At 43.8% G+C, this 25,480-nt stretch overlaps 2 protein-coding genes across 3 annotated transcripts in view; one reads left to right on the forward strand and one right to left on the reverse strand.

Moving 5' to 3' along the window:
* Positions 1–25,480, reverse strand: part of cmss1 (cms1 ribosomal small subunit homolog) — a 54,903-nt gene that overhangs the window by 23,278 nt on the left and 6,145 nt on the right. The gene's annotated exons all lie outside the window — the stretch shown is intronic.
* On the forward strand, positions 1,823–25,233 carry LOC308308064 (filamin A-interacting protein 1-like; the record flags this gene model as incomplete). The annotated part of the gene is made up of 4 exons (XM_080753434.1): positions 1,823–1,996; positions 2,256–2,426; positions 2,996–3,174; positions 22,383–25,233. The coding sequence occupies 4 exons, from the start codon at positions 1,823–1,825 to the stop codon at positions 25,231–25,233; spliced, it is 3,375 nt and encodes a 1,124-aa protein (XP_080609560.1).

The raw sequence follows: 25,480 nt of genomic DNA on the forward strand, positions 1-25,480 counted from the left end.
AGACATCGTTAACTTGACCCATCTGCACTGGTTGCTGTGCTGAGGACAGAAAGACATGACTCGACAATACCCGACAAATAGCAGATCTACAAGCTTACGGTGCATAACATCTTGGTGGTTTGTTAGCTTGTAGATTTGCCATTTTTCCAGGGGGCGACACTGTCACACTATGTTGTATGAATCAGGAATCAGTGTCCAGACTGAGACGCATCTTTAGAAATAGGATTTCAAACCACCTATCTGACTAGAGAGAGATTTCCATGTTGTTTTGTGTCCAGACTTTATAAAAACATTCTGATTCCAACCTGGATAGGCCAAAAATTGGATTTGGGCTGCCAGTCTGAACATACTGGAGCCTCTGATTCCTGGGTAGAAGTCCAAGCTGCTAGAAAGAAACCTTATAAAAAAAAAGGCCCGCTGTGCTCATGTTAAGAGCTTTATCATTCCTTCCATTGCCATAAATGAGAAGAGTGAAGGAACAGGGAGGAAGCACAGACAGCTCCATCTGTCTTAGTGATTGATACAGAGACGATAACAAGTCCGAAGGAGGGAGGTCGTGCATGTCACTCAAAGCAGATCTCTCTCACTCTTGTCCACGCAGAGGCAAAAAGAGAACGTCTTCTATGCACAAAGCATCAAGCTTACATTCTCTCACAAAGCATCGGTATCTGAAGGATCTTTTATTTTTATAGTCCAAGACAGGCTAAAGAGCTCCATTTTGTCTCTGTTTATCGTACATGATCAGTGTTTGTCCCTGATGCACCCGGGTTCACCTTGTTTAGATGGACTTGAAGCTGCGCTCGGGCCTTGGTGACTACAAACAGCTGTTGCTTGTGTGCTTGTGTCCACGAGACACAGATAAAGCTGTCATTCTTTACTGCTCAGAGTCTAAAAGAAATAGAAAACGTAAGACTATAAGATGAGGTAAATGCACATAAAAAGAATCTTTCCTTCACATTAAAAAAGTACAAAATAAAGCAAATAAATACTTTTTTGCCAGCACACTTGTGATTAATGTTTTCCAGAAAATACAGTGAGCCATGACTACTTATCTAAATATGCTTGACATGTAGCTAGCTAGGCGGAGAAGTCCTTCCAATCCACCACCATTTGATTAAGGTTTGATGACATCAGAGAGTATGAGAACAAAGAGATTAGCTCATGCTCTGCATTCTGGACATGCTCATTTTCTGGCTCTAAATATGGGATGAGGAGGTTAGAGAACGTAAACACTGTTTAGCCCTATTCGCGCTCGTGTACACACACACACACACACACACACACACACACACACACACACACACACACACACACACACACACACACACACACACACACACACACACACACACACACACACACACACACACACACACACACACACACACACACACACACCTCCTCAATTAAGGTACTACTTGCTGGCGCCCTCATCCTTTCATGTGTCAATCTGACCGTGATAGCTGTATGGCTGTGTAATCTGCTAAGGCTATGAGATGAGATGAGATGACATAAAACAAATGATAACAAGAGGCATGGGCCTATCTCCTGCACTAACACAGACTATTATGACACTGCCTTAGGAGTTTAGATTAGCTTATGACATCATAGCTCTAAGCAAGTCCCTTATTAAACCACTGTCCCCTGCATGTCCACTTATCCATGACAGAACTCTTACACTCCACTGCATATAATCTTTTTAACCCTTCATTCGTCCTGTGCTCACCCTTCATCTCATGCCTTTATGCTTCTTAATTTGTCCTTTCCTCAAAAGGTGCCTTGTAACTTGTGAGAGATGCATTCACTTAGCAACACAAGCAAGATGGCTTCCTGGACTCAAGGTGGTCCAAAGAGACGCAACTCCCACTTCATTCAGCCCCAGGGGGATGGCAAGAGGACAAACGGGATAGAGACAGAAGAGGGCAGAAGCATGGGAGAACAGCTGTGCCAGCATGAATTACTCTACCTTCTTAGTATACTGGAAGCTGAGCTCCAGGTGAGTCATTTGAACCATTCACACATGAGACACAATCACATCAGCGCTTCAGGTTCATGAGTGTCTGAGTCTCGTTGCATGAAACTTCAAATCCTATGATTAACTCTCTGGAACAGAGATCATGAGCAACAGCGCATCCAGATGCTTAGAAATAGTCATACAAACTAAGCCTGTGGGAAAGTTAAGTAGGTCTTTACTTAACCTGCTCATGCTACTGCAAGCAATCCAAGAGCTCACTCCATACTGTTCATCACACCAGGCCAGAGATGAGGTGATTACAGTTTTGAAAGCGGAGAAGATGGATTGGGCTCTGCTGGAGGCCCACTACGGCTTCAGGGGTCCCGAGAAGGTGCTGCGCGCCCTGCAGAGAGACTCGCTCCGGTCCCAGCAGGACCAACTGCAGGACGTCTATGAAAAACCCATGGCTGAGGTAATGTTAAACCCACGACACACTGTGCCAATGACAATAAACCTCAGGCTCGTTTTTCAAGTTCATAGAAACAACTTAGATGAAGAGGAGTTGGAAGCACCCTCCAGCATCCTCTGCACGGGGATGGGACGATATGAACATTTCACGTCACGATTATTGTGACCAAAGAAATCGTGATTTATCCCCAACAGCCATTATTCTGGGGTGGAACATTTGCCAAAAAAATAGACAATCTACAAGCTCACAACGCATTGCGTTGTGAGCTTGTATTTTTTGGCAAAGAGATTTGGTAGAGAGTGAAAAAAATAGACTATCAAATACGTATGTTATTTCCAGTCCATTGTACCATAGAGGGTTTAAATGGCACTGGATAGTGGATATGCAGCTCGGCAAATAAAAGGTGAATTGATCCCAGTGCATGACAGAGGATAATTTCGCGAAAAGTCTTTATCTCGACGATACGATTATCGCGAGTGTTTTTTATCACGATAAACCATAATAACGATTATCGTTCCTATCCCTACGTCTGCATGGCTAATATTCTCTCCTATTGCTGCCTGCCCCTTCAGCTGGATCGCCTTGTGGAGTCCCAGAGAGGCTCATCGAGACGGATGCTGCGGCAGCTGGTGGAGGTGGAGCGCTCGCACAGCGGCGCCCTCTGCAGGCTGGAGGAGCAAGAGAGGAACCACAGGGCCTTCATCCAGAAGAGCGACGACCTCACTGCCCTGCTGGAGCAGGACCGAGAGAGGTCAGTGGAGCAGACAGCCAGGGGCCCCAAGAAATGCCTTGGCAAAGCCAAAGAGACAACTAAAGAGTGGGCTTGTGAATAGCTCACATTTTTCCTCTCTCCAACCCGCGGGTTCCGTATTACAATCGTGACTTTACAAATAATCCAAGTCATTCAGTGTTCCTCGGCGTGGAAGAGAGACATGGGTTAGAATTAAGAGTAAAAATGGGAAAATGTTATTATTACAATTAGTCAGGGAATTTTAATAAAACCTTGGGAATAAATTCCTTACCAAACAATTTCTTCACCAAAGTGTTCGTAAAGGTGTCTAGTAACATATCTAACAAAGATTGAAATTCAACATCCCTAGCAAAATATTTGACAGCTAGGGTAATTCTGGGTCTCATTCACTTACTATACACTGTACTATAAGGGAAAAAAATCACTCCCAAAAATATGCTTTAAGTACCATGTTAGGGGTCTAACTAGGTTAGACCCCTAACATGGGCCAAAAACAGACGCAAGAAAACGATGGCTTAGTGATGAGTCATCACTTTTCACAAGGTGTATGGGGTCCATTTTTGGCCCAAGGAATATTTTTCGTGCAAAACAAATGCTTGCAATGGATTCAGAATAATTAAAAACACCTAGTTAGACCCCTCACATCCCACTTAAAGCTTATTTTTGGGAGTGATTTTTTTCCCTTCCCATAGTACAGTGTATAGTAAGTGAATGAGACCCAGCATTACCCTAGCTGTCAAACATTTTGCTAGGGATGTTGAATTTCAATCTTTGTTAGATAAGTTACTAGACACCTTTACGAACACATTGGTGAAGAAATTGTTTGGTAAGGAATTTATTCCCAGATTTGACAGATATTCTGCTAATTTTCCCTGACTAAATGGGGATTTTAAGTATTCAAGTGTATATCGTCCTTGTCGGGTGGGAACCTTGTATGTCCACAACCGTTGGTTTTGTATTCATCATTTTAAAAGTGATTTAAGATCGTGAAAATAGCCGATCTACAAGCACACAACGCCTTGCGGTGCGAGGCGTTGTGTGCTTGTAGATCGGCTATTTTCACTAGTCTTGTACGAAAGTCGTGTGTGATGAAGCAAGGCTTTGCTTTACGATAGAACGTACAAATTGAAACTTGGGAGATACGAGGTTTCTGCCCGACAGTGACGATATGTTGGAATGAGCCAAGCCTGTGCTCTGTGATGTGCAGGCTTAGATTCCTTTGGTGTGTGTTGGTCTGTAATGCTCTTCATGGCTGGTCTGTAATGCTCTTCATGGCTGAGTGAGAGAGCTGAGCTGCCGTTGCCGCTGTGTTTCTTCTACAGAGTGTCTTTGACCTCAAGCCTGTACTTAGGACCACTGCGCTGAGACACAGACCATTAGATCCTGGGCCTGGTTAGGCCTGTGGGCAGCCTGGCTTGGGTCACTCTCCCTTGTAAACACATAAACATACACTCACAGACGATTATATGTGAACCCTAAATTGGCACTCTCGCTCAACCTCCTGGCCGGCACAACGTCGAACAATGTAAGGCAATCTCAATCGTCAATATAAAGAGTGATGTGAAGATGTGAAGTGAATGAGTTAAGAGACCAGTTCCACTCGTTGAGTGAAACTCTGGGAGAGATGTTCGGGTGGCATATTCTGGTTCGAAATAACTAACAATCAAACGTGGCCTATGCCGATAACTGGGGCCCACTCCAAAAGGTGGTCACTGGTTCTGTAATTCCAGCTATTTGAGGCCCAGAACGTTACCGTTGTGTTGAGGTCTCCGGTCGTCTCGGCTCATGTAGCGCCAGAGTCCACTCTGTAATCTAGTCGTGTACGGACTGGACCCATACTGGGCTCTTTGCCTTGGGAGGAGACTACTAGTCTGCCTCATGGTGCCAAGCTCCAAGCGCTCCGACGATCTACTGCACCGAACATGTTCAATTAAAGAGCAAAAATAGCCACGCCAAGGCAAGGGATTTGAGTTGACCAGGACTTTTGACTTTCAAGTACAATGGGGAAACCTTAAACGTTGCACACGTGAAGACTCTGTGGTCCATCTCGGCCTAATGATGATTAATACATGGAGTAGACAGTATGTCTGTGGTGTGGTGTGAACCCGGCGTTGCTCATACATTCCTGGCTGATAGAACAGAGAGGGTTTTCATCCCCTGTCCTGCCCTTCTCTATACAGTTCATTAAGAACATGTGTCTCTCCACAATGCATTGTACTGCAACCTAGAAATGTAAACTCGAGTTGCGTGGAAAAATGTACATGTGCAGACTTTTCTGTGACCGACACAAAATCAGGTCAAGAGAAGGTAGAACAGCTGTGTGTAGGGCTGTCACGATTATGACATTTTACATGACGATTAATTGTCACTCAAATAATTTCCGATTAACAATTTAATTGTGTTTTTGTCATTGACAATTACATTTCTGTTTGGTTTGTAGGCTTTGAAGTTGCACATGGCAGATATGACACATAACATAAATATACAAAGAAATTAAGGACATATTTTTACACTTTAAAAAATAACATTGATAGTGGAAATAGCCGATCTACAAGCTCACAACGCGTCGCAGCGCAACATGTTGTGAGCGATTATGTAATAATTGTGACATCCCTAGCTGTGTGCTTTCCATGTGTGGCCCAAAGATGTTCACTACATTGTCAATACGGGAACAGGTTTCCATTTCGACCCCCCCCCCACTTCGAAACCCCCCCACTCCCCCCCCCCTCCCACTTCGACCCCCCCCCATTTCGACCTCGCCTCACCCCCCCACTTCGACCCCCTCCCACTTCGACCCCCCCCCCATTTCGACCGCGCCCCACCCCCCCACTTCGACCCCCCCCCATTTCGACCGCCCCCCCCCCCCCCCCCCCCCCCCACCTCCGACCTGGGGTGTGCAAGCGACCTCCACGGATCCCGCAGTCTCTCTCATTCTCTCTCTCCATCTCCATCTCTCTCTCCCTCTTCTCTCTCTCCAGACAATTAAAACATGATTTATATACATTGAATGAATACAGACACTTCACAGATATACAGTAGGCTACTTAAAATTAGAAAAATCCCTTGAGAATTGACCGAGCAATAAGGCTGTGTGCGTCCACCGAGGCGGCGCCAACACCCAGGCAGCATCGGAGCTTCCTCCGGGGGTCCCCGGGCCCCGCGGACCACCGCCTGTCACCCCGCCGTTCAGTGGGCACCTGGGCCAGCCTGCCAGGCCCACCGGAGCCCCGGGCAGCCCCCTACGCCCTACTGGAGCCACGGACAGCAACGACGCGCCATTCCCCGCATTAATGATTGAATAATATCCTACAGAACAGATGAAATCACGTAGCTGTAATGTAGGCTATATTGCTGGCTTAATTTGTTAATTATTAGGAGCAATACATATAGTCTATAAGCCTACTTGATTTAACAATAAATAGGCTCAAAAAAGTTGCCAAATTACAATTGGTCACTGTGACATGGCTTATTTATCAAATCTAATCAAAGCTTTATATAGGCTATGGCTTTGCGTCGCTCACCGAAAGATCTGCAAACTCGGCAGGCATGTTGTGTAGAGTCTGTATAGACATACACCTCGTTGTGTGCTTGTAGGCCTAAATCGTCTATTTTTCGCTGTTTGGCAACCAATCCCGACCCTCCGCGGGTTCTGGCTGCACGGGGTCTGTCTTGTTATCAATCTTCGGCCAAAAACTGAAGGACATGGAATATAGGCTACTGACAAGGCGCACCTTCGCACGACGCTAATAGGCTCTTATTAATCAGAGTTTCTGATTAATAAGAGGCTGTAGCGTCGTGCTCTATATCTCCTCTGATTCAGAGGAGATAGAGAAAGGTGTGTGCGTGTGGGGACTGAACTGGACCCTCCTGTCTATAGACGCACTTTCCTGTGCGTCTTTGACCTACTGTACCAACCACAGAAGCCTACCACACACACAGACACACTCCCTGGGTAGGTCTGTTATTGAGCTGGCCATATAACAGTAACGCATTGTACTTTTTCTTGGAGTAGGCTATTTGCTTTATTCAATCATACATGCATTTTGCACCAGTGCTTATTACTGCCTATTTTGCTTAGGCCTATTTAATATGCAATGAATTAATTAAACGGGTATAGGGATGGCATCAATGGACTGTTACTGTATACAGTAAGAAATGTGTCCTCCGCTTAAGGCTGTCCATATATATATGGACAGCCTTAAGCGGAGGACACATTTCTTTATGACTGCTTTTCAACCAGTGGTCCTTGAGGGGATCCCAGGTGGTCCCCAGCTAAAGAGTTGTGGACCACCTTATATCTGTAACTAAAATGAAACCAAATGGACCCACCCGTTAACTGTAAGCGTAAAATGAATTGACGGTATAGCTGGCACGGAGCGCGACGCGTCTGTCTGTCTGGAGCGCGACGCGTCTGTCTGTCTGTCTGTCTGTCTGTCTGTCTGTCTGTCTGTCTGTCCGTCCATCACAGCGGCGCTTGCACCCCCCCCCCCGGTATTTATCTATCCATCCAGAGCGCGCGCGACAGACAGAAAGGCAGGCATGCAGCGCGACAGACGGCCAGCGCTTGTCTGTCTCTCTCTCTCTCTCTCTCTCTCTCTCTCTCTCTCTCTCTCTCTCTCTCTCTCTCTCTCTCTCTCTCTCTCTCTCTCTCTCTCTCTCTCTCTCTCAAACGACAGTTAGGGGAGGGTGGGGCCCGTTGTGCAGTGGGGCCAGTTGATATTCTTCATTTAAACCAATAATATATCATATAAAATACTGCCAATCAGTTTTCTGACATCTTTGGACAGCCCCTTCCGGTTCATGACGATTGCAAACGTGTGCCAAGCTGATTTCACTTCATTTTGGGACCAGCTCTCAAGCAAGCAGGTCTTTTCACCAACAGCTTGTCGGCTAATTTTCGTCTAGCACTTTGAATTCAGTCGTCAAACAGTCACAATATACCTCATTTTAATCATCTGTCTGTCCTCTTTTATGTCATGTAAGTTTTAACCCTCGGTATCAAAAAGCAATATGTTATTTTAGGTCTTACAGTGAATTTAGTCAAAAGGGGTCCGTTGTGCAGCCCCTGCAAAGGTATACAACCGACCCCACCTGTTATGGTAACAAGCTGCTGCTAATGCTAAATGATTAGCATAGAGGCTGAAGAGACTTCTCTCATCAGCTGGGCAGAGTTTTTGGTGGAATTTGTCTTTTCTCATTTTAATTTGTGTCTAATGCCTGCAAAACACTTTACTGCCACTAGTTAGTCTATAGGCCTATGATATGATGAATTATACTATGCTTATTAGGCTACATGCAGTGTCTCATGTGACATTTCAAATCTCTTAACTATTTATTAAATCATTCTAAGAAAATGAGACAGATAATTAGGCTTTTTGCAAGTATAGGCCTACTTCTTATGAATGGTGAGACGACTGCACAGTGAAGATGGTAAGAGGAAATGAGTTTTGCCTGGAAGTTGCAACAATGGCCTACCTGACTTCATGGTTAAGATTAAGAGTAAAACACAAGTTAAAGAAAACATGTCTCTGACACATACTATGAGTTAAAAAATATAATAAATGGTTAACATAACTGTTTTATTTAATTTAGAATGAGCAGAACAATTGGCCCATACGGGTCACAATGGACCCCGCCAACGGTGTCCATTGTTCCGGTGCACATATTCTTTTTGAAGAGAAATTGTGGCTTATAGGTTTGAGATCGAATCAAATAAACACCACCAATAGTTGACAGACATCTCAAAGTTATTAACTTTGCATTTTTGTCTCAATTGAGCAAGTATTTGTTTAGTAATAGAGTAAAATGTAAAAAAGGTCACAACAGACCCCGCCCTCCCCTACCATACTACCAGACCAGTAACGACTCATCGAGAGAGGGAGAGGTTCATATATAGAGGATACAGCCAAAAGCGACCTGATCATTTAGTTGACAGCGCCATGCAGCCGTTAACTGCTGCTGCTTATTTATTTAGGAAAAGAAACAAATGACAGAAAGAGAGAGAGGGAGAGAGCGATCGATCCACTCCCAGCCAGTGTGCATAAAGTTCAAGTTCATTTAGGCCTATGTATATTCGTTTTTCCCGAGGGGCGATTTGGTTGCAGCAATAGGCCTACATAACTTAAGAGCGCAAATGTGTGCGTGTGCGTGTGTGTGCGTGTGTGTGTGTGTGTGTCCAGAAACGTTTTGGAAACGCCACCTTAATTGTCTTCTTGGCTTGCGATCATAAATAGCCTACGCTATATCCTTCATCAGATAAATTAAGGGGACTGGGGTAAAGGGATATAAGAAATTGTCCATTTTAGAAGTATTTAAGCATTTTTGTTCGTTAATGCACTTGTATATGGAGCGATTGGAGCCTATTAGGCTATCTTATAGGCCTATGGGCCGTCAGGCGCACAAATATGGATTGTTTATGTGATGATGATAATGATATAGGCCTAATGCAACAGCGCGACAATAGGTGCATTTACATGACCAATCTGATCTAAATAAAGACAGACAGACAGACAGACAGACAGACAGACAGACAGACAGACAGACAGACAGACAGACAGACAGACAGACAGCGTTGTGCACAACTGTGCGACTTGTCAGTAGCTATATATTCCATGTCCATCAGTTTTGGGCCGACGATATCATTTGATAACAAGACAGACCCCAGCCAAACTGCGAAAAATTGCCGATCTGAAACCTCACAAAGAGGTGTGTCTACAGACTACACAACATGCATGCTTGCGAGTTTGCAGATCTGGTGAGCTACCCAAAGGCATACTATAAAGCTTTGATTAGATTTGATTAAATAAGCCATGTCACAGTGACCCATTGTAATTTGGCAACTTTTTTGAGCCTATTTATTGTTAAATCAAGTAGGCTTATAGACTATATTTATTGCTCCTAATAATTAACAAATTAAGCCAGCAATATAGCCTACATTACAGCTACGTGATTTCATCTGTTCTGTAGGATATTATTCAATCATTAATGCGGGGAATGGCGCGTCGTTGCTGTCCGTGGCTCCAGTAGGGCGTAGGGGGCTGCCCGGGGCTCCGGTGGGCCTGGCAGGCTGGCCCAGGTGCCCACTGAACGGCGGGGTGACAGGCGGTGGTCCGCGGGGCCCGGGGACCCCCGGAGGAAGCTCCGATGCTGCCTGGGTGTTGGCGCCGCCTCGGTGGACGCACAAAGCCTTATTGCTCGGTCAATTCTCAAGGGATTTTTCTAATTTTAAGTAGGCTACTGTATATCTGTGAAGTGTCTGTATTCATTCAGTGTATATAAATGTTTTAATTGTCCCTCCATCAAACCATCAAGCTTGAAGTAGGCCTACAGAAATAATACTAGCCCGTTACAAGATTGCGTTGAGAGAGAGAGAGAGAGAGAGAGAGAGAGAGAGAGAAAGAGAGAAAGAGAAAGAGAGAGAAAGAGAGGGAGAGAGAGAAAGAAAGAAAGAAAGAAAGAGAGAGAGATGGGGAGATGCACATAAACTCATTCCTTTTTTTTTCTTCTTCCACCCCTATGAACTGCCGCTCTACGCACAGCTGAATCGTTCGCTTATAGAAGCAGCGGCCGCGCATTGCTTTTGCAAAAATAGAAGGGCTTTCCTAGGGTCGGAGTGGTGATGTCTATAGCAAAACGGGGACACCCTGCCTTTCCGACAGGTTTATTCGAAATGGCGTTGTTTCTAAATCGAGACGTTTAGGGTCGTAAAGGCGATGTGCATAGAAAAGAGGGAGCACCCCGCCATTTCGACCCATAGAAGTCAATGGTCGGAGTGGCAGGGCGTCGGTATGGCGGGGTGTAACCTGTCAATACAGGCCTCTTCCTGAAGCTTACTCCCCTCTCTCCTTCTGGCTGTCTTGTCTTCTGTCCCTCAGTCCAAATGACATCATGCAGGGAAGCAGGTGATAAAACACAGACGCAAACACACACAAAGGCATGCACACCATTTACAGACATGGCTGTTTCAGTTACCATGTTCATATTTGATATCAGACACACTTTTCCTCACCTTCCCAATAAACTCATGATAGTGCTGCTCAGCCGAGCTGAACACAAACCAGAAGGTTTGTCCTCAATTAATCAAATATTTCCAATTACGGTTTTGGCTTCCAAGAATGTGCCACATTCCGGTGCATAATAATGCTCTCACTCTGTCTTGTGTCATAAATAATAGAGCCAGACCGATATATCGGTTTGGCTGACATATCAGCAATTTACTTTTTTACGGTATCTGTAATTATGCAGCAGACGTGTGCTGAATCAGATTTTTAACTGCTTTCAACCTGGCATCCTTCTTTTGGGATATTACGAAATAAAATAAGCGATCTAAACTAATTCAGTTGTTTGTCTGCACCGCTAGGCAAGACCCATCACCTGATACTCAAATACAAAGTGGTATTATGAATATGACCACAAAATAAAAGGAGGAAAAAAACTGAAAAGTAAAAAGTTGTTCAAAGTGTAAATGATCTTAATATTGACCAAAACAAATGTGATTATGCCTCCTGCCATATTCAAGCAGCTCTAGGCGAGTCAACGATGTCTCTTTGAAAAGCATGTATTATCCACAGGGTACACAACATGAAATACGCGGCAATCCGTCTGACACATCCTTTTCATCTACCTCCCTCTCCACCCAGCTCCTCCCGCGTTACTATTATATCTAGGCTCAGTAGTATCCTAAATATTAAACATAAGTAATTTCCTCCTCCTTCTGAAGGCTGTTCTCAGCCTCTTACTCTTTTTCAAAGTGTGCTTCATGAGCCAAGTGTGTCACTTAACTTGGACAAATACTCTTCATTCACTCACCCACACAGGAAATAAAGAAAATATGCTCCAACTATAAAAATCGTGAATGTTAATTTAAGAGGCACGCACTAGAGCATATAGTCAATGATAATAGCAGTGTGGCCGTGGTACGATCCCTGTTGCGTGTCTAAGAGTGATTACATCGACCCATCACAATGCAGCCCAACAGTCCGTTCCAACCTCAGCTATCGGGGGGCATGCTTTAAGCCTGTGTGTGTGTGTGTGTGTGTGTGTGTGTGTGTGTGTGTGTGTGTGTGTGTGTGTGTGTGTGTGTGTGTGTGTGTGTGTGTGTGTGTGTGTGTGTGTGTGTGTGCACACATGTGTCTATGATCTGTCATTGAGCTAACTGGTTCTCAATGTTAACCGTGCACACATGTTCACCGCACAGGCATTAAACATGCATGTTCTCTCATCTGTCCACTGGAGCTGTGAATCACCAACACTTTACAAACTACAAGCAGCACCCACAAACCACTTCCAACTCTTTCATATTTTCACCCCTAAACGATTATGGCCCTGACTCATCAGCTTCAATATAGTTACCAAAAATCTAAATCTAAATCGAGAGATAAGCGACCGCCAGATCACATACACAAACTTTAGAAGGCAATGGTAGCTTACAAAAATCTGTAGGAGCAGTATCCAAAAATATTGCAAAAATCGGCCTGATAAAAAAATGGGCTTTAAAAATACCTTCTTCTCCTCATATAAAAATGGTAAAAAGAGAGGTGTTGCCATTTTGATTTCTAACGCAATTCGATTTGAATTCATATCCAAAATAATTGATAAGGAGGGTAGATATGTCTTATTAAAGGGGAAAATTGATCATAAAGAGGTGACACTATTTAATGTCTATGCCCCACCAGGGAGTGATATGTCTTTCTTTAGGAAAATATTTAATTTGGTTGCTTCAGAGACATATGGTACCTTGATTTTGGCAGGGGATTTAAATATCTTACGTCATTCTCAGGACTCCAGTAACAAGCAGAGACGTAGAACTCCTATAGAGAAACGTATTAATAAATCTTTAATGGACCTGGGACTGATGGATGTGTGGCGCGCTATGCATGGATCGGCCCCAGGATACACTTTCTTTAGCGCAAGACATTCAGTACATTCAAGGTTAGATTATATCTTTACATATAGTGGGGATCTACACAGATTGAAGGAATGTAAAGTGGGTCAAAGAGATCTATCTGATCATTCGGGGGTCTACCTGACCTTTCATTTAGATAGTAGAATAAGGAAAACATTATGGAGAATGAATACTAGCCTTTTGAATAGCACTGCTTTTAAGGAAGAAATGGAATCGGAGTTGACCGCCTATATACAAGTTAATGATAATGGAGATGTCAACCCTGGTATATTATGGGATGCGGCCAAAGCAGTTATCAGAGGAAAGATTATAGCCCGAACAGCCATGATAAAAAAGATTAAAGCACAACAACTATTAAAACTACAAGAACAGCTAAGGGAATTGGAACAAACACACATAAAAAACAAAGAACCTGCTATAATACAGCAAATCAGAAATACTAAACAAGAAATTGATAAAATAATGAGCGAAGAAGTGGAGAAAAACCTAAGATTTATGAAACAAAAATATTATGAAGCTGGACCCAAAGCAGCAAGGTTATTAGCCTGGAGGCTCAGAAAACAACAGGCCGAAAACACTATATATAAAATCAGGGATCCAACCACGAAAGAGATTGTTAGTAATATGGATGCCATACAGAAGGCATTTGAAACACATTTTAAATCACTGTACTCCCAACCTGATCTAGCAGACAAGCAAACAATTGTAACATTTCTGGAATCATTAGATCTCCCCTCGATTGGCACAATAATGAACAAAAAACTAATTGCCCCAATAACACAAGAGGAAATAGATGAAGCCATCTCTAGTTTGAATTCTAATAAGTCTCCAGGGACCGATGGCTTCGGCAGCGAATGGTACAAAGCTATGAGAGAGCAACTACTCCCCCTGTTGGGGAAATGCTTCAACTACGTATTGAAAAATGATTTCATTCCTCCTTCATGGAATGAGGCCTTTATATCTGTTATTCATAAAGAGGGAAGAGATAGGATGGAGTGTGGGAATTATAGGCCCATAAGTGTTCTAAACACAGACTATAAGCTATATACATCCATCTTAACAAAAAGGTTGGGAGAGACAATGGATTTTCTCATAGACGAGGACCAGAGTGGATTTTTGAAAAATCGTCAGACTCAAGATAATATAAGGAGGACCTTGCACGTCATAGAGCAGATTAATAAGGACAAGACTAGTGCTATTGCCATCAGCCTGGACGCCCGTTGTGCCTTTGATTGTCTATCTTGGGAATTTCTATATTTAGTGATGCATAGATTTGGTTTCTGTGAGAGTTTTATAAAACGTATCCAATCAATCTACTCTGCTCCCACGGCAAGAATTAAGATAAACGGTAGTCTTTCGGACGCTATAGCGCTTGAACGTGGGTCCAGACAGGGCTGCCCAGCTTCACCCTATCTCTTCAATTTATTCATCGAACCTTTGGCCCAAGCAATTAGACAGGAGACACAATTAAAGGGGATACATATAGGAGGAGAGGAGTATAAGGTCGGCATGTTTGCGGACGATGTGATTGTCACAATTATGGACCCAGGATCAGGACTACCCATATTGATGGAAATGTTGGAAACATATGGGTCCTACTCTGGATATGTTCTCAATGTAAACAAAACTCAGGTCTTGACATTCAACTACAACCCTACACAAGAATTCATTACAAAATATAAATTTAATTGGTATTTACCCCATATTAAATACCTAGGTGTTAACCTACCCAAAGATCTATCTCAACTGTATGATGTTAACTACAAGGGTGCAACTAGAAAAATGTATGATGACTTAGACAGATGGAACATGCTTCCTCTGGATTTAGGGGATAGAATAAGATCAGTTAAAATGGTAATCCTACCCAGACTGTTATACCTCTTTTTGTCATTACCAGTAGAAATACCCATGAAACAATTCAGAGAATGGAACAAACACATTTCGCGTTTTATTTGGGACAAAAAAAGACCTCGGGTTAGATTTTCTACCTTACAACTGCCCCGGGAGAAGGGGGGCATGTCTCTTCCATCTTTAAGGGACTATTATTTATCAGCACAGTTGAGACCCCTTGTATACTGGTGTAACCCATCATATGTTGCCAAATGGAAACGTATAGAACTATCTTTAATGGATAAGCCAATACAGTCATTATTGGGTTGCATTGACGGAGGGAAGGGAATGCCTTTAACATCAAGTCAATGGGTAAATCTATCACTTAAAATTTGGTTTGAGGTGATAAGATGTTTCCAACTTCAGAGGGAAGCTAAGCTTCTAAGCTGGCCGGCATATGATCCTGACTATATGCCATCACTGCTAGACAGTAGATATAGACAATGGGTCCGCCTTGGTATCACTTCCATATGCACAATAATGAAAAAAGGGGATATTGACAGCTTTGAAAAACTAAGTCAGAAATATGGACTGGTCAAACAAGATTTTTATAGATACTTGCAGTTGAGGGATTTTTTCGGCAAAGAAATAAAAAGGTCTAAAGAAGAGATTACACCAACTATAATTAAGGTATTCATTGAAGCCTATGACTCAAAGAGTATGAGGGGTCTTGTAAGCAAATTGTATAATGGTATAATGTCATTGAAAAAAGATTCTACAATGTATGTAAAACAACGATGGGAAAAAGAAATGGACATTGTGATAAGTGATGATGTATGGTTGGAAACATGGACAATACAATCAACAACAACCAACTCTTTATCTTGGAGAGACTTCAGTTGGAAAAATCAAATCCGCTTCTTTATAACGCCTAAGCAGAAGTCCAAGCAAACAGGCAACCAATTGGACTGCTGGAGGGACTGTGGAGAAACAGCTGTAGATCATGCGCACATCTTTTGGTCTTGCCCTGTGATACAACCCTTCTGGACAGAAATAACAACATTGGTTTCGAAAATAATGGGCTTCAATATCAGCGATACATTTGAGTTCTTGTATCTTGGACAATTTCCAGATGAACTGAGTCAGGACGATTCATACTTACTCAAGATACTACTTGTGGCAAGTAAAAAAGCCATAACTAAGAATTGGTTACAGAAAAAATGCCCTACTATAGACCTATATGTTAACATTGTGAAACAATTGCATCTTATGGAACAAATGACCTACTCTCTGAGACTCCAAAAGGAGGCAGGAGAAAGGAAATGGGAGAAATGGTTAAGACATTTGGGTGAAGCAACTGATTCTTTATGAAGGTTGATGATATCCTACATGTTACTAATCCTATAAATATAACTACATGACAACTGTGCCGGGCGTCCCATGACCTCTTATATAATATATTTTATTATTGTTTTCTTTTATTGTATTTTATTGTATTTTTATTTATGTATCTTATTTTTGATCTACTTTTATATCTGTCTTGCTTATTGTCTTATTGTTTATATTGTTGAAAAATGTAAAATTATTGAGAAATAAAGAGTTTAAAAAAAAAAAAAATCGGCCTGATGGTGGCGCTAGATGGGACAGCATGTTGATGACATGACTCTAGAGATACTTTGTACCGCTTTGCGTGATTTTAGGGCAAAATGTGTAGAAGCAGTGTCCAAAAATGTGTTTGAAAAAATGGACCTGATGGTGGCGCTAAAAGGGACAGATCCATGTTGATGACATGAGTCTAGACATACGGTGTACCGCTTTGCGTGATTTTAGGGCAACGTTTGTAGGAGCAGTGTCCAAAAATGTGTTTTGCAAGAATCTGCCTCATGGTGGTGCTAGAAGAGGGCCATGTGAGAAATGAGTGGGGTGGAGGTTGTGGTTTGGCAGGCAAGGAGTGTGTGTGCAAAGTTTGGCATGGATAGAGGCAACGGTGGCAGAGATGTGAGTAGGGCAAAAGTGTGACGTGACGTGACGGACAGACAGACGGACTGACTGACAGCCGGTGGAGGTTTTGATAGTAACTGCGATCTGACGGTCGCAATAAAAAAATAAATAAAAAAAAAATAGTCCGAAATCAAGGCAGGCAAACAGACAAAGATGCGGGCACAAGAAGAATGAAGATGACGAGACTAGCCATTATTGTCCCCCAGGCACAGGTATCACTGTACAGAGAGAGGTGACTGCAACAAAGCAGAAAGCCCGCAACACTCCAAATTAATTAAAGTCTTTAAGGTGCATGGCTCAATAATATCATGAAACAATGAAGAATTGCCAGCACACAAGGAATCTCCTTTTCACATGGTTTATTTACCTCTCTGGACAGAGGACAACGAACGTTTCGACCAGTGTTGGGTCTTCCTCAGCGTTGTCAACGCTGACAACACCTACAGTACAATAGCACACAATAACAGCAGCAATATTGCTTATAAGAACAATAATAACATCATCATATGACTAAATCACTCTGGCCTGTTGTTTAAGGCGGCTATGAATGTGGGTCTGTCTTTTCCCAAAGCGAGCCCTTCTACACCTGCGGCTTGAAAGGTTTGGGAACCCTTAGGCTATAAAGGTGGTGCCTGAACGTGTGCGTGAAGACCAGAGATTTCAATTCATGCAATGGCTTAGTTCAACTCAGTGAAGGAAGTGTTGCGTAGGCTCTGCCCTAAAAGGAACAGGACAAAGTAAACTTGGCCATACCCCTGCCCTGCGGAAACCCACAGCTGTTCTGTCCATCCCACACACTCACACACATCTACCGCCAGCCTGCCCAGCCAGTAATGTGTCAGTGGGGAGAGACACGCATAAATTATCAATGAAGTCTGCAAGTGGCGACGCCTGCCAGAAGAGAACCACTCTTGGATCTCAAACTGTCTGGATCCATTCATTACCTCCTCTGCTGGGTACAGGAGAGGTCAGGGTTGGGCTGCACAGCTCCATTTAATTTCCTCAACCTGCTGATAATCGTCTGAGAAAAGGTCTTGCCTTGGGATATCCTCCCGAACCACGCTGCTTTTTTCCTCAGAGCATCCTTGATGTCTTCTCAAAGACCTGTTCTGTTGCCACAGTGCAAAGGCCAACTGTTAACACTCATCACAATGGTTCAATATGGTTGCGATATGACACGTTGTGAGCTTGTAGATCTGCTGTTTTCCCCTACAGTGTGATACCCTTCAATGATGAAGTAGGGAATTCATTTATGGAAAAACAAAAAGTAAAAATATGGAGACCCGACAGCAACAATATGTAATATATATATATATATAGTGTACACACACACACACACACACACACACACACACACACACACACACACACACACACACACACACACACACACACACACACACACACACACACACAGTATATAGACATTCTTTCAACTAAGTAATAATACCCCTAGAAAACAGTGAAAGCGATGAGAATCGAGGCAAGACTCCAGTCTCGCACAACTGGCCATGTTTGAGGGATTTCATGGAAATGCCTTTGAGGGATCCAATCATCGTGCATGTAATTGAGGACAAGCAATGAAGCGGCCAGTCCCTCCTTGAGAGGAAACAGGACCTCATGAACCCTGGTTTAAGTTGGTCTGTGGACAGAAATTGTTTGCAATGTGGAGGATTGCTTTCTCACATTCCATAACTTCAGAGAATTAACTTGCCTAACTGCCTGACTTTTCTACCGTCTATCTATACTATAGTGGCCATCACAGAACAACAAGGCATTCAGTCCCCAAATCGCATACCACATATAGGCTCTGATGCAGCCTGACAGGTTCGAATCCCGTCCCCGACATCCCGACAGACTTTGCTGCATGTCACTTCCCGTCTATTTCTCTCGGTTTCCTGTCATTCTCTAGTTTGACATAATGTACTGTAATTGTCGCACACAAGTATTGAAAGTAGTAAAAGTAACACAAGTTGTTATGCGACGCATTGTGACCTTGTAGATTGGCCATTTTCACTATTTAAATGTTTTTTTAAATAATTATAAAAAAGCAAAGGTTTTGGACATATGCGTTTTCCACCCGACGGCGACAAGTTAATATGGTGTGTATAATAGCAAATATATTACATTGATAAGGGTGCCAGTCATAGACTGGCTGACACGTTCGCCAACAGCCACGTCTATAAATAGAAGTTTCCAGCAGGTCTTTGGGCTGTTTTGCAAATAGTTGCCTGATGACGACAAGTCACAGGGGAAATATTTCACCCTTAATTGGGGAGTGGACTTGAGAGTTTTGCACAAAAAAAGACGCGTATTTCCTCCTGTAAAGCAAGAACGACCAGCCATAATAACCATTCCCAGTGGGGAATGCGTGCTAGAGTCAGACTGAGTGACATTTGTATTCCTCCTGCAGCACTTGGCTGTAGGATTGGTGTGATCTCGCAGGCGTAAAGGTGAAGGGCCATTTTTCCCCCACGATCATTTTTGTCATTCTTATCATGACAGGTATGACTAGTAGTGAGAGCAATGGGGGTATCATCTGTCATTCTTCCCTGCTTTCCACCGAGCACCTTGCATTGATTAGAATAATCCATCAGAAGAGCAGAGATCAGAGTGGTGTCAAGAAGGGGCTGGAGTAGAAATGTGATGAATACAGGTTCAGTAAGGGAAGAGAAGAATCAAAGAAAAAGATATGAGTAGCGAGGATTAAAAAAACAAAACTTTGAGGTGGAATGGAGGGTGAAGCAGAGCTGAAGAGTGAGAGAGCTAGAGTCAGACTGTGAGAGAGAGAGACATATGGATGTAATTGTGTGGCGATGAGATGATGATGTCATCTCTCACTCAGGTTATCGGGCCCCAGGCGCAGGAGCTACAACACAAAACATGTCCTTCTCTTTAAGCGCACACACGCTCCACACGCACAAGACACACGCAAGCTCTTTTATTAGGAGGCGGCATGCTGGACCTAGCTCGCAGTCATGTCGCCTGGCTCCATTGTTAACAAGTTTACTCAGGCTAATCCAGCAAATTGAAAGTGTTAGCCTCTTTGGTTTGAAACTTTGTGAATTCTGATTGAGGGTTAGGCTTCCCTTTGCACACACACATCCTCTGTCCTTCCCATCAGCCTATCTGGCATGGCTGCACCATGAGCTCATCTGGATTGGGCTGCACACACACACACACACACACACACACACACACACACACACACACACACACACACACACACACACACACACACACACACACACACACACACACACACACACACACACACACACACACACACACACACACACACACACACACACACACACACACAGTTGAGGAGACTGTACAGTCCCATATAAGGTCTTGCTGATGATGTAATGGGCGCCTTGGGCTGCCAGTGGGGCTCAGTGTGCAGAGCACTTCTCATAATGTTTGGTTTTCCGGATGGAATGTCCACATTGCTGGGAACGCCGGGACAGGGAGAGAGAGAGAGAGAGAGGTGGGAGAACATAGGAAATAGAATCTATTCTCTGAGGATTTTGAGCACAGAGCCCAACAACACAGGTAGGAACAACCACAGGACTGGTGAACAAGAGCATAACATAGCTCTTTGGCAGCATTTAGATGCATGGCAAAAACTTTAGAACTCAGTGTAACAGCCAAGCCATCTGCTGTGGCAGTTTCTTTGTATCTTACAAAACCTAGTTCGTGCCAAAGAAACGATACACTTAACTACACTTAACTTCAGTGTGTCTAAAATATGTTAAAGAACAACTCTTGGGGAGTTTAAGTAAATACTGTGATTTTCTGTGAAACTAACCTATACCTTTTAGTCATATATATTTACATTTCCTACAGGCCTGCATTTTGTGTTCATTAAAAACATTAAGAAAAATGTGACTGTGATTGTGAAACTATGAGTGCAGCCTACTAGTCAGTCTGCAGTCTTAACTTTAACTTAGCACCACAGTCCAAAAATGTTCATTAAAACCTTGCTTATCTGCAAGTATTTGAAAGGAAGAACCTGGACAAAACTAATAAAATATCAGAAACATACAATCCAAATGCCTTTAATAAAACACATTTTTGAAATGAACATTTCTGGTATAGCTTACTATACCAGAAATGTTCATTTCCGTTAGTGTTAAGGGTGTTTTTAAGGTGTGAACAAACAAATAGAGGCTATATCGTAGTTAGGGGATTGTATTTAGTTTCTAAACATGATAAAGTGAGTGTATGCCTTTGGTAGAAACGTTTTTTTTTTTTTTGCTTTTTTTGTCTCTTCATCAAGCCAGCCAGCTACTTCCTCTGAATTGTGAATATGTAGTACACAAAATAAATTACATTACAACAACAACACCTAATATATGCTTTCAACTGTATTGTAAATACAAGCAGACCGAAATTACATTTAAGTAGTCAGTCTGTTTCTTGTATGATGTTTAAAAACAAGGCTCATATACAGTCAGTAAGCATGCAAATCAATTGCAGAGAAACGATGCTGACATTTCTCAGGGTCCCTGCACATACAACATTGTTCTAACACTCCATAGACTTAGACTAATACCTTATAAAGTATTTTTTCTGAAGTAAAAAGATAGCTGATAGGGGCTCTGGCACACAAAATAATAAAGGCTATCCATCCTGCAGCTGGCCGGGTTCAAATCTAACCCGAGGCTGTGTGCCATCCCCTCTCAATCTCATGGACACCATGAATGACAAGTATAAAGCAGAAAAAAGAAACAAGAGGAGAATAAAGGATAAGCACGTGGCATAGAACATGGATAAGTGTGTAATAACTACAGTATACTGTATGTGTATGTGTCTGGAGAAATGTAAGTAGTGACAAGAGTAAGAAGACGTAGCCAGTCTGTAATTACGGTACCTAGGGAACAGGGGGAATTCCTGCCTATGCTGAGCACAAGAGAGGGTAGATAGATATAAAGGGGCACAGAGGGAGGGTGATGGGGTGCAGTCGGGAGGGTAGTCAAGGGTTGAGGAACTTCTTAATTAACAAATGCTCCCTGCCATGGGGCCATCTGTCGTGCCAGTCAAAACATTGTACAGAGCACACACACACACACCCGAGAGCGGACTACGGGGAGCAACAAGAAAACACAGTACCTATACATGTTCCTAAACACAGAGAGACATGTACACACACTTTGATAAAATGTGTAAAGTGAAAGTGTGCACCACTCTACAGAGCTGGGAATAAATCATGCAATTGCTATTATTATTTCCAGGAAAGAAAGCTCAGCATTTAAAGCAGTTTGTAATGTAAGAAGCATTTACAGTGGAAAAGAGAAAAAGGAATAGGTAATTGTTCCATAACAGTTTGTCCAAGAGGTGAATTGTAAACAGAAGAACTTTGCCTTAATATCTACTATAAATAAATCAAATTATACAATAAACTAGGCAAAATAAACCAGCATTTAACTTTTTTTAATAACAATTATTGATTTGTCCCTTATCTCCACAGACTCAAATTGCTGATTGTAAAGGAGAAAGAATACCAGGAGAGAAAGGAGGAGGAGAGTACAAGAGAGGTCTCAGCCCTGCAAGAGGAACTGACTGAGCTCAAAGCTTTTGCGCTGCTGGTCGTTAACGAGCAGCAGAGTCTGACAGAGCAGCTTGAAGAGCAGCGCCGTCACGTCCAAGAGCTCACCACCGTCGCTGACCACGCCAAGCAGGAGCTCGCCGCCACACATTCCCGTGCGAAGGAGGGCGAGCTTAGAGCCCTGCAACTGCAGGCGGAGCTGCGTAGTCAGGCCTCCATCTTACACCGAACCCAAGAAGCCATGACGGCGAAACTGGCCACTGAGGATGCCCAGAACCAGCAGCTTCGACAGCGGCTGGCGGCCCTCAGCCGTCAGCTGGATGAACTGGAGGGGACGAGGGACGCCTTAAGAAGAGCTGGGGAGGAGCTCCAAGAGCTGAGGGACAGGGTGAGACGTGGGGAGGAGGCAAGTGAGAGAGTGGCAGCGCCGACGACAGCACCACCGCTGGGCCTTCTTTCAGAGGTGGAGGCACTGAGGAGGAGGGTGGTGCAGATGGAGGGGAAGGATGAGGAGCTGATCCGCATGGGAGACCAGTGCAGAGATCTGGACCGCAGGTTAGGAAGGGAGAGCAGTCAGTGCCGCAGCCTGAAGGCAGAGGTGGATAAGCTCAACGGCAGAATCAGTGAACTGGACAGGATAGAGGAGGCTTTAGGTAAGAGCAGACAGGAATGCAGCACACTGAAGAGTAGCTTGGAGAAAGAGAGAGGAATCACCAAGCAGCTATCCGGTGAGATAGACACTATGAAGGTCAGGGTGAGAGAGATGGAGGCTGTGGAGGCACAGCTGGAAAAGACTGAGGGGGCACTGAGGCAAGATCTAGCCAAACTCCGAACACTGACCATGGCTCTTGTAGAAGACAGGAAGGCTGTGACAGAGAGGCTCCGTCAGGCAGAGGAGAAACTTAGCAGGAGGGAGTGTGAACCAAAAGAGCAAAATGCTCCAAAAGTGTCCATGGCAGAGAGAATGAGAGAGGAGAGGCAGCAGGTGTTGAGGTCTAAGGCAGGTCTGGAGGAGAGGATAAAGAGCTTAGCAAAGGAAAATGATGAGCTGCTTGCCAGGCTAAAAGCAGAGGAGGAGAGAAACGGAGATCTTCAGAGCAAAGTCAACATCTTGAGGAAAAGGGCACAGGTCCTGGAAAGTAGAAGGGAAAAGGGGGAAACAGATGAGAAAGAGATGGACATCAATGACCCTCTGTCAAATAACACAAACCATGGCTGCCAAGAAGAGAATAATAAAATCAAAGAGTTGAGCCAGGAGGTGGACATGCTGCGGAAAAGACTCCAGGAGAAGGAAGTGGTTGAGGGGGAGCTGATAAGGGTACAGGAGGACTTTGAGTCTCTCGAACTGAGCTTTGGGGAGCAGCTGGAGAGGTCCAAAGCCTTGACAGAAGAGGTGGAGGAGGCCAAAAAGGAGCTTTCCAAGTACCAGCTGGCAGAGAAGCAGGAGGTCAACCAGGAGCACCACCTCCTTCGTCGTCTCCAGCAGGAGCAGGTCAAGTCCAGACTCCTGACCAGGGAGGTGGACACACTGAAAGAGAAGCTACACAGGCTGATGGGGACCGATGAGTCCATCTCCAGGGTCCAGGTGGACCACTCCACCCTGCATAAGAAACTGTTGCAGCAGGAGGCCAGGAACAGAGATCTTGCTAGAGAGATGGAGGAACTCTCTGGTGAGCTGGAGAGGTACCGACGATTCAGCAAGACTCTGAGACCTGGTGTGAATGGGCGTCGTTTTTCAGACCTCTACCAGTCCAACAAGGAGGTACAGACTGAGCAAACAGAGAGCCTACCTCCACAGTACAGTAACCTGTCTCCTCTAGAGTTCGATGGAAGTGACGAGGAGGACTCCAACCACAATGAGGACCTAGCCACAAAGAGACGAAATTCAACTCCTGTGAAAGACTTCAAAAGGCTAAACCACACAAATAACAATGTGAGGCGATACAGCAGCCAATCAGCCAATGGCACAGATATGCACCTAACTGCTAACGGAGAGGTGATAAATGGTAACCTTGTCAAGAAAGGGGACGTGGTGCTAACACACACACCAGGGCAGCCCTTGCACATCAAAGTAACACCAGACCACGGACTCAACACAGCCACTTTAGAGTTCAGCAGCCCCACTGCAGATGCCGCAACCTCCTATACCAGCACAGCCGTCATCCCAACAAGCGGGGCCCCACCCAAACAGAGAATTACCATCATACAAAATTCTAACTTGTCTGCGGTCAAAACTAGGAGCTCCCCTTCCAGCCCCGAAAGAGCTCTGTCGCCACTCACCCTAACACCCACGTCTCAAGTCACAAGTCCTGATTCCTCACGCTCCGTGACACCCGATCACACCAACCCCCCTGTGCAGATTGTGACGGTCAGCACCTGCTCTCCAGAGCCCACAGACGTTGTGGGTCAGACTGTCTTCAGGATGAGTCCAGAGCGGCAAAACAGCTGGCATGTCCAGAGGTCCAGCGGTACCAACGTTAGTCCCAGCGTCTTCACCTCAGAGGACAACAAGATCCACATTCACCTAGGAAGCCCCTACGTACAAGGAGTGAATGGTATAGCCAATGGCAGTCCCCATCCCAGTGGTGGGAGTTACTACTCTCTTCGTCAAGAGCAAAGGACTCAAATATTGACAAATGGCTGTCACGTCAAAGGTGGTGGCAAGATCACCAGTAGCATCACTATAACTCCTACTACCTCCCCAGTCTCACACCCCTCAAATATTACAGTAAGTGGCCTTTATGATTATGAAGTCCAAACCCATTCCAATTAAAGGGATATTTCACTTAAAAAAAAAGTTTAGATATTTAGATATTTGATATTTAATTTATAAGAGACCCCCCCTTCCTGTACAAACACACTGTAACTTCCATTTTAACCATGATAGATTCAATTAAAACACCCACAGTTTTTTTCTGGTGACTCCTGATGCCCTCCTAATACGTGAGCTGACCACATTTTTAATTTATTTGTAATCATTTTTGGGGAAAATTAGAAAATTAAATACAATAAAAAATATT

Source organism: Nannobrachium achirus (assembly GCF_963921795.1).
Source record: "Nannobrachium achirus genome assembly, chromosome: 22".
NCBI lineage: Eukaryota > Metazoa > Chordata > Actinopteri > Myctophiformes > Myctophidae > Nannobrachium > Nannobrachium achirus.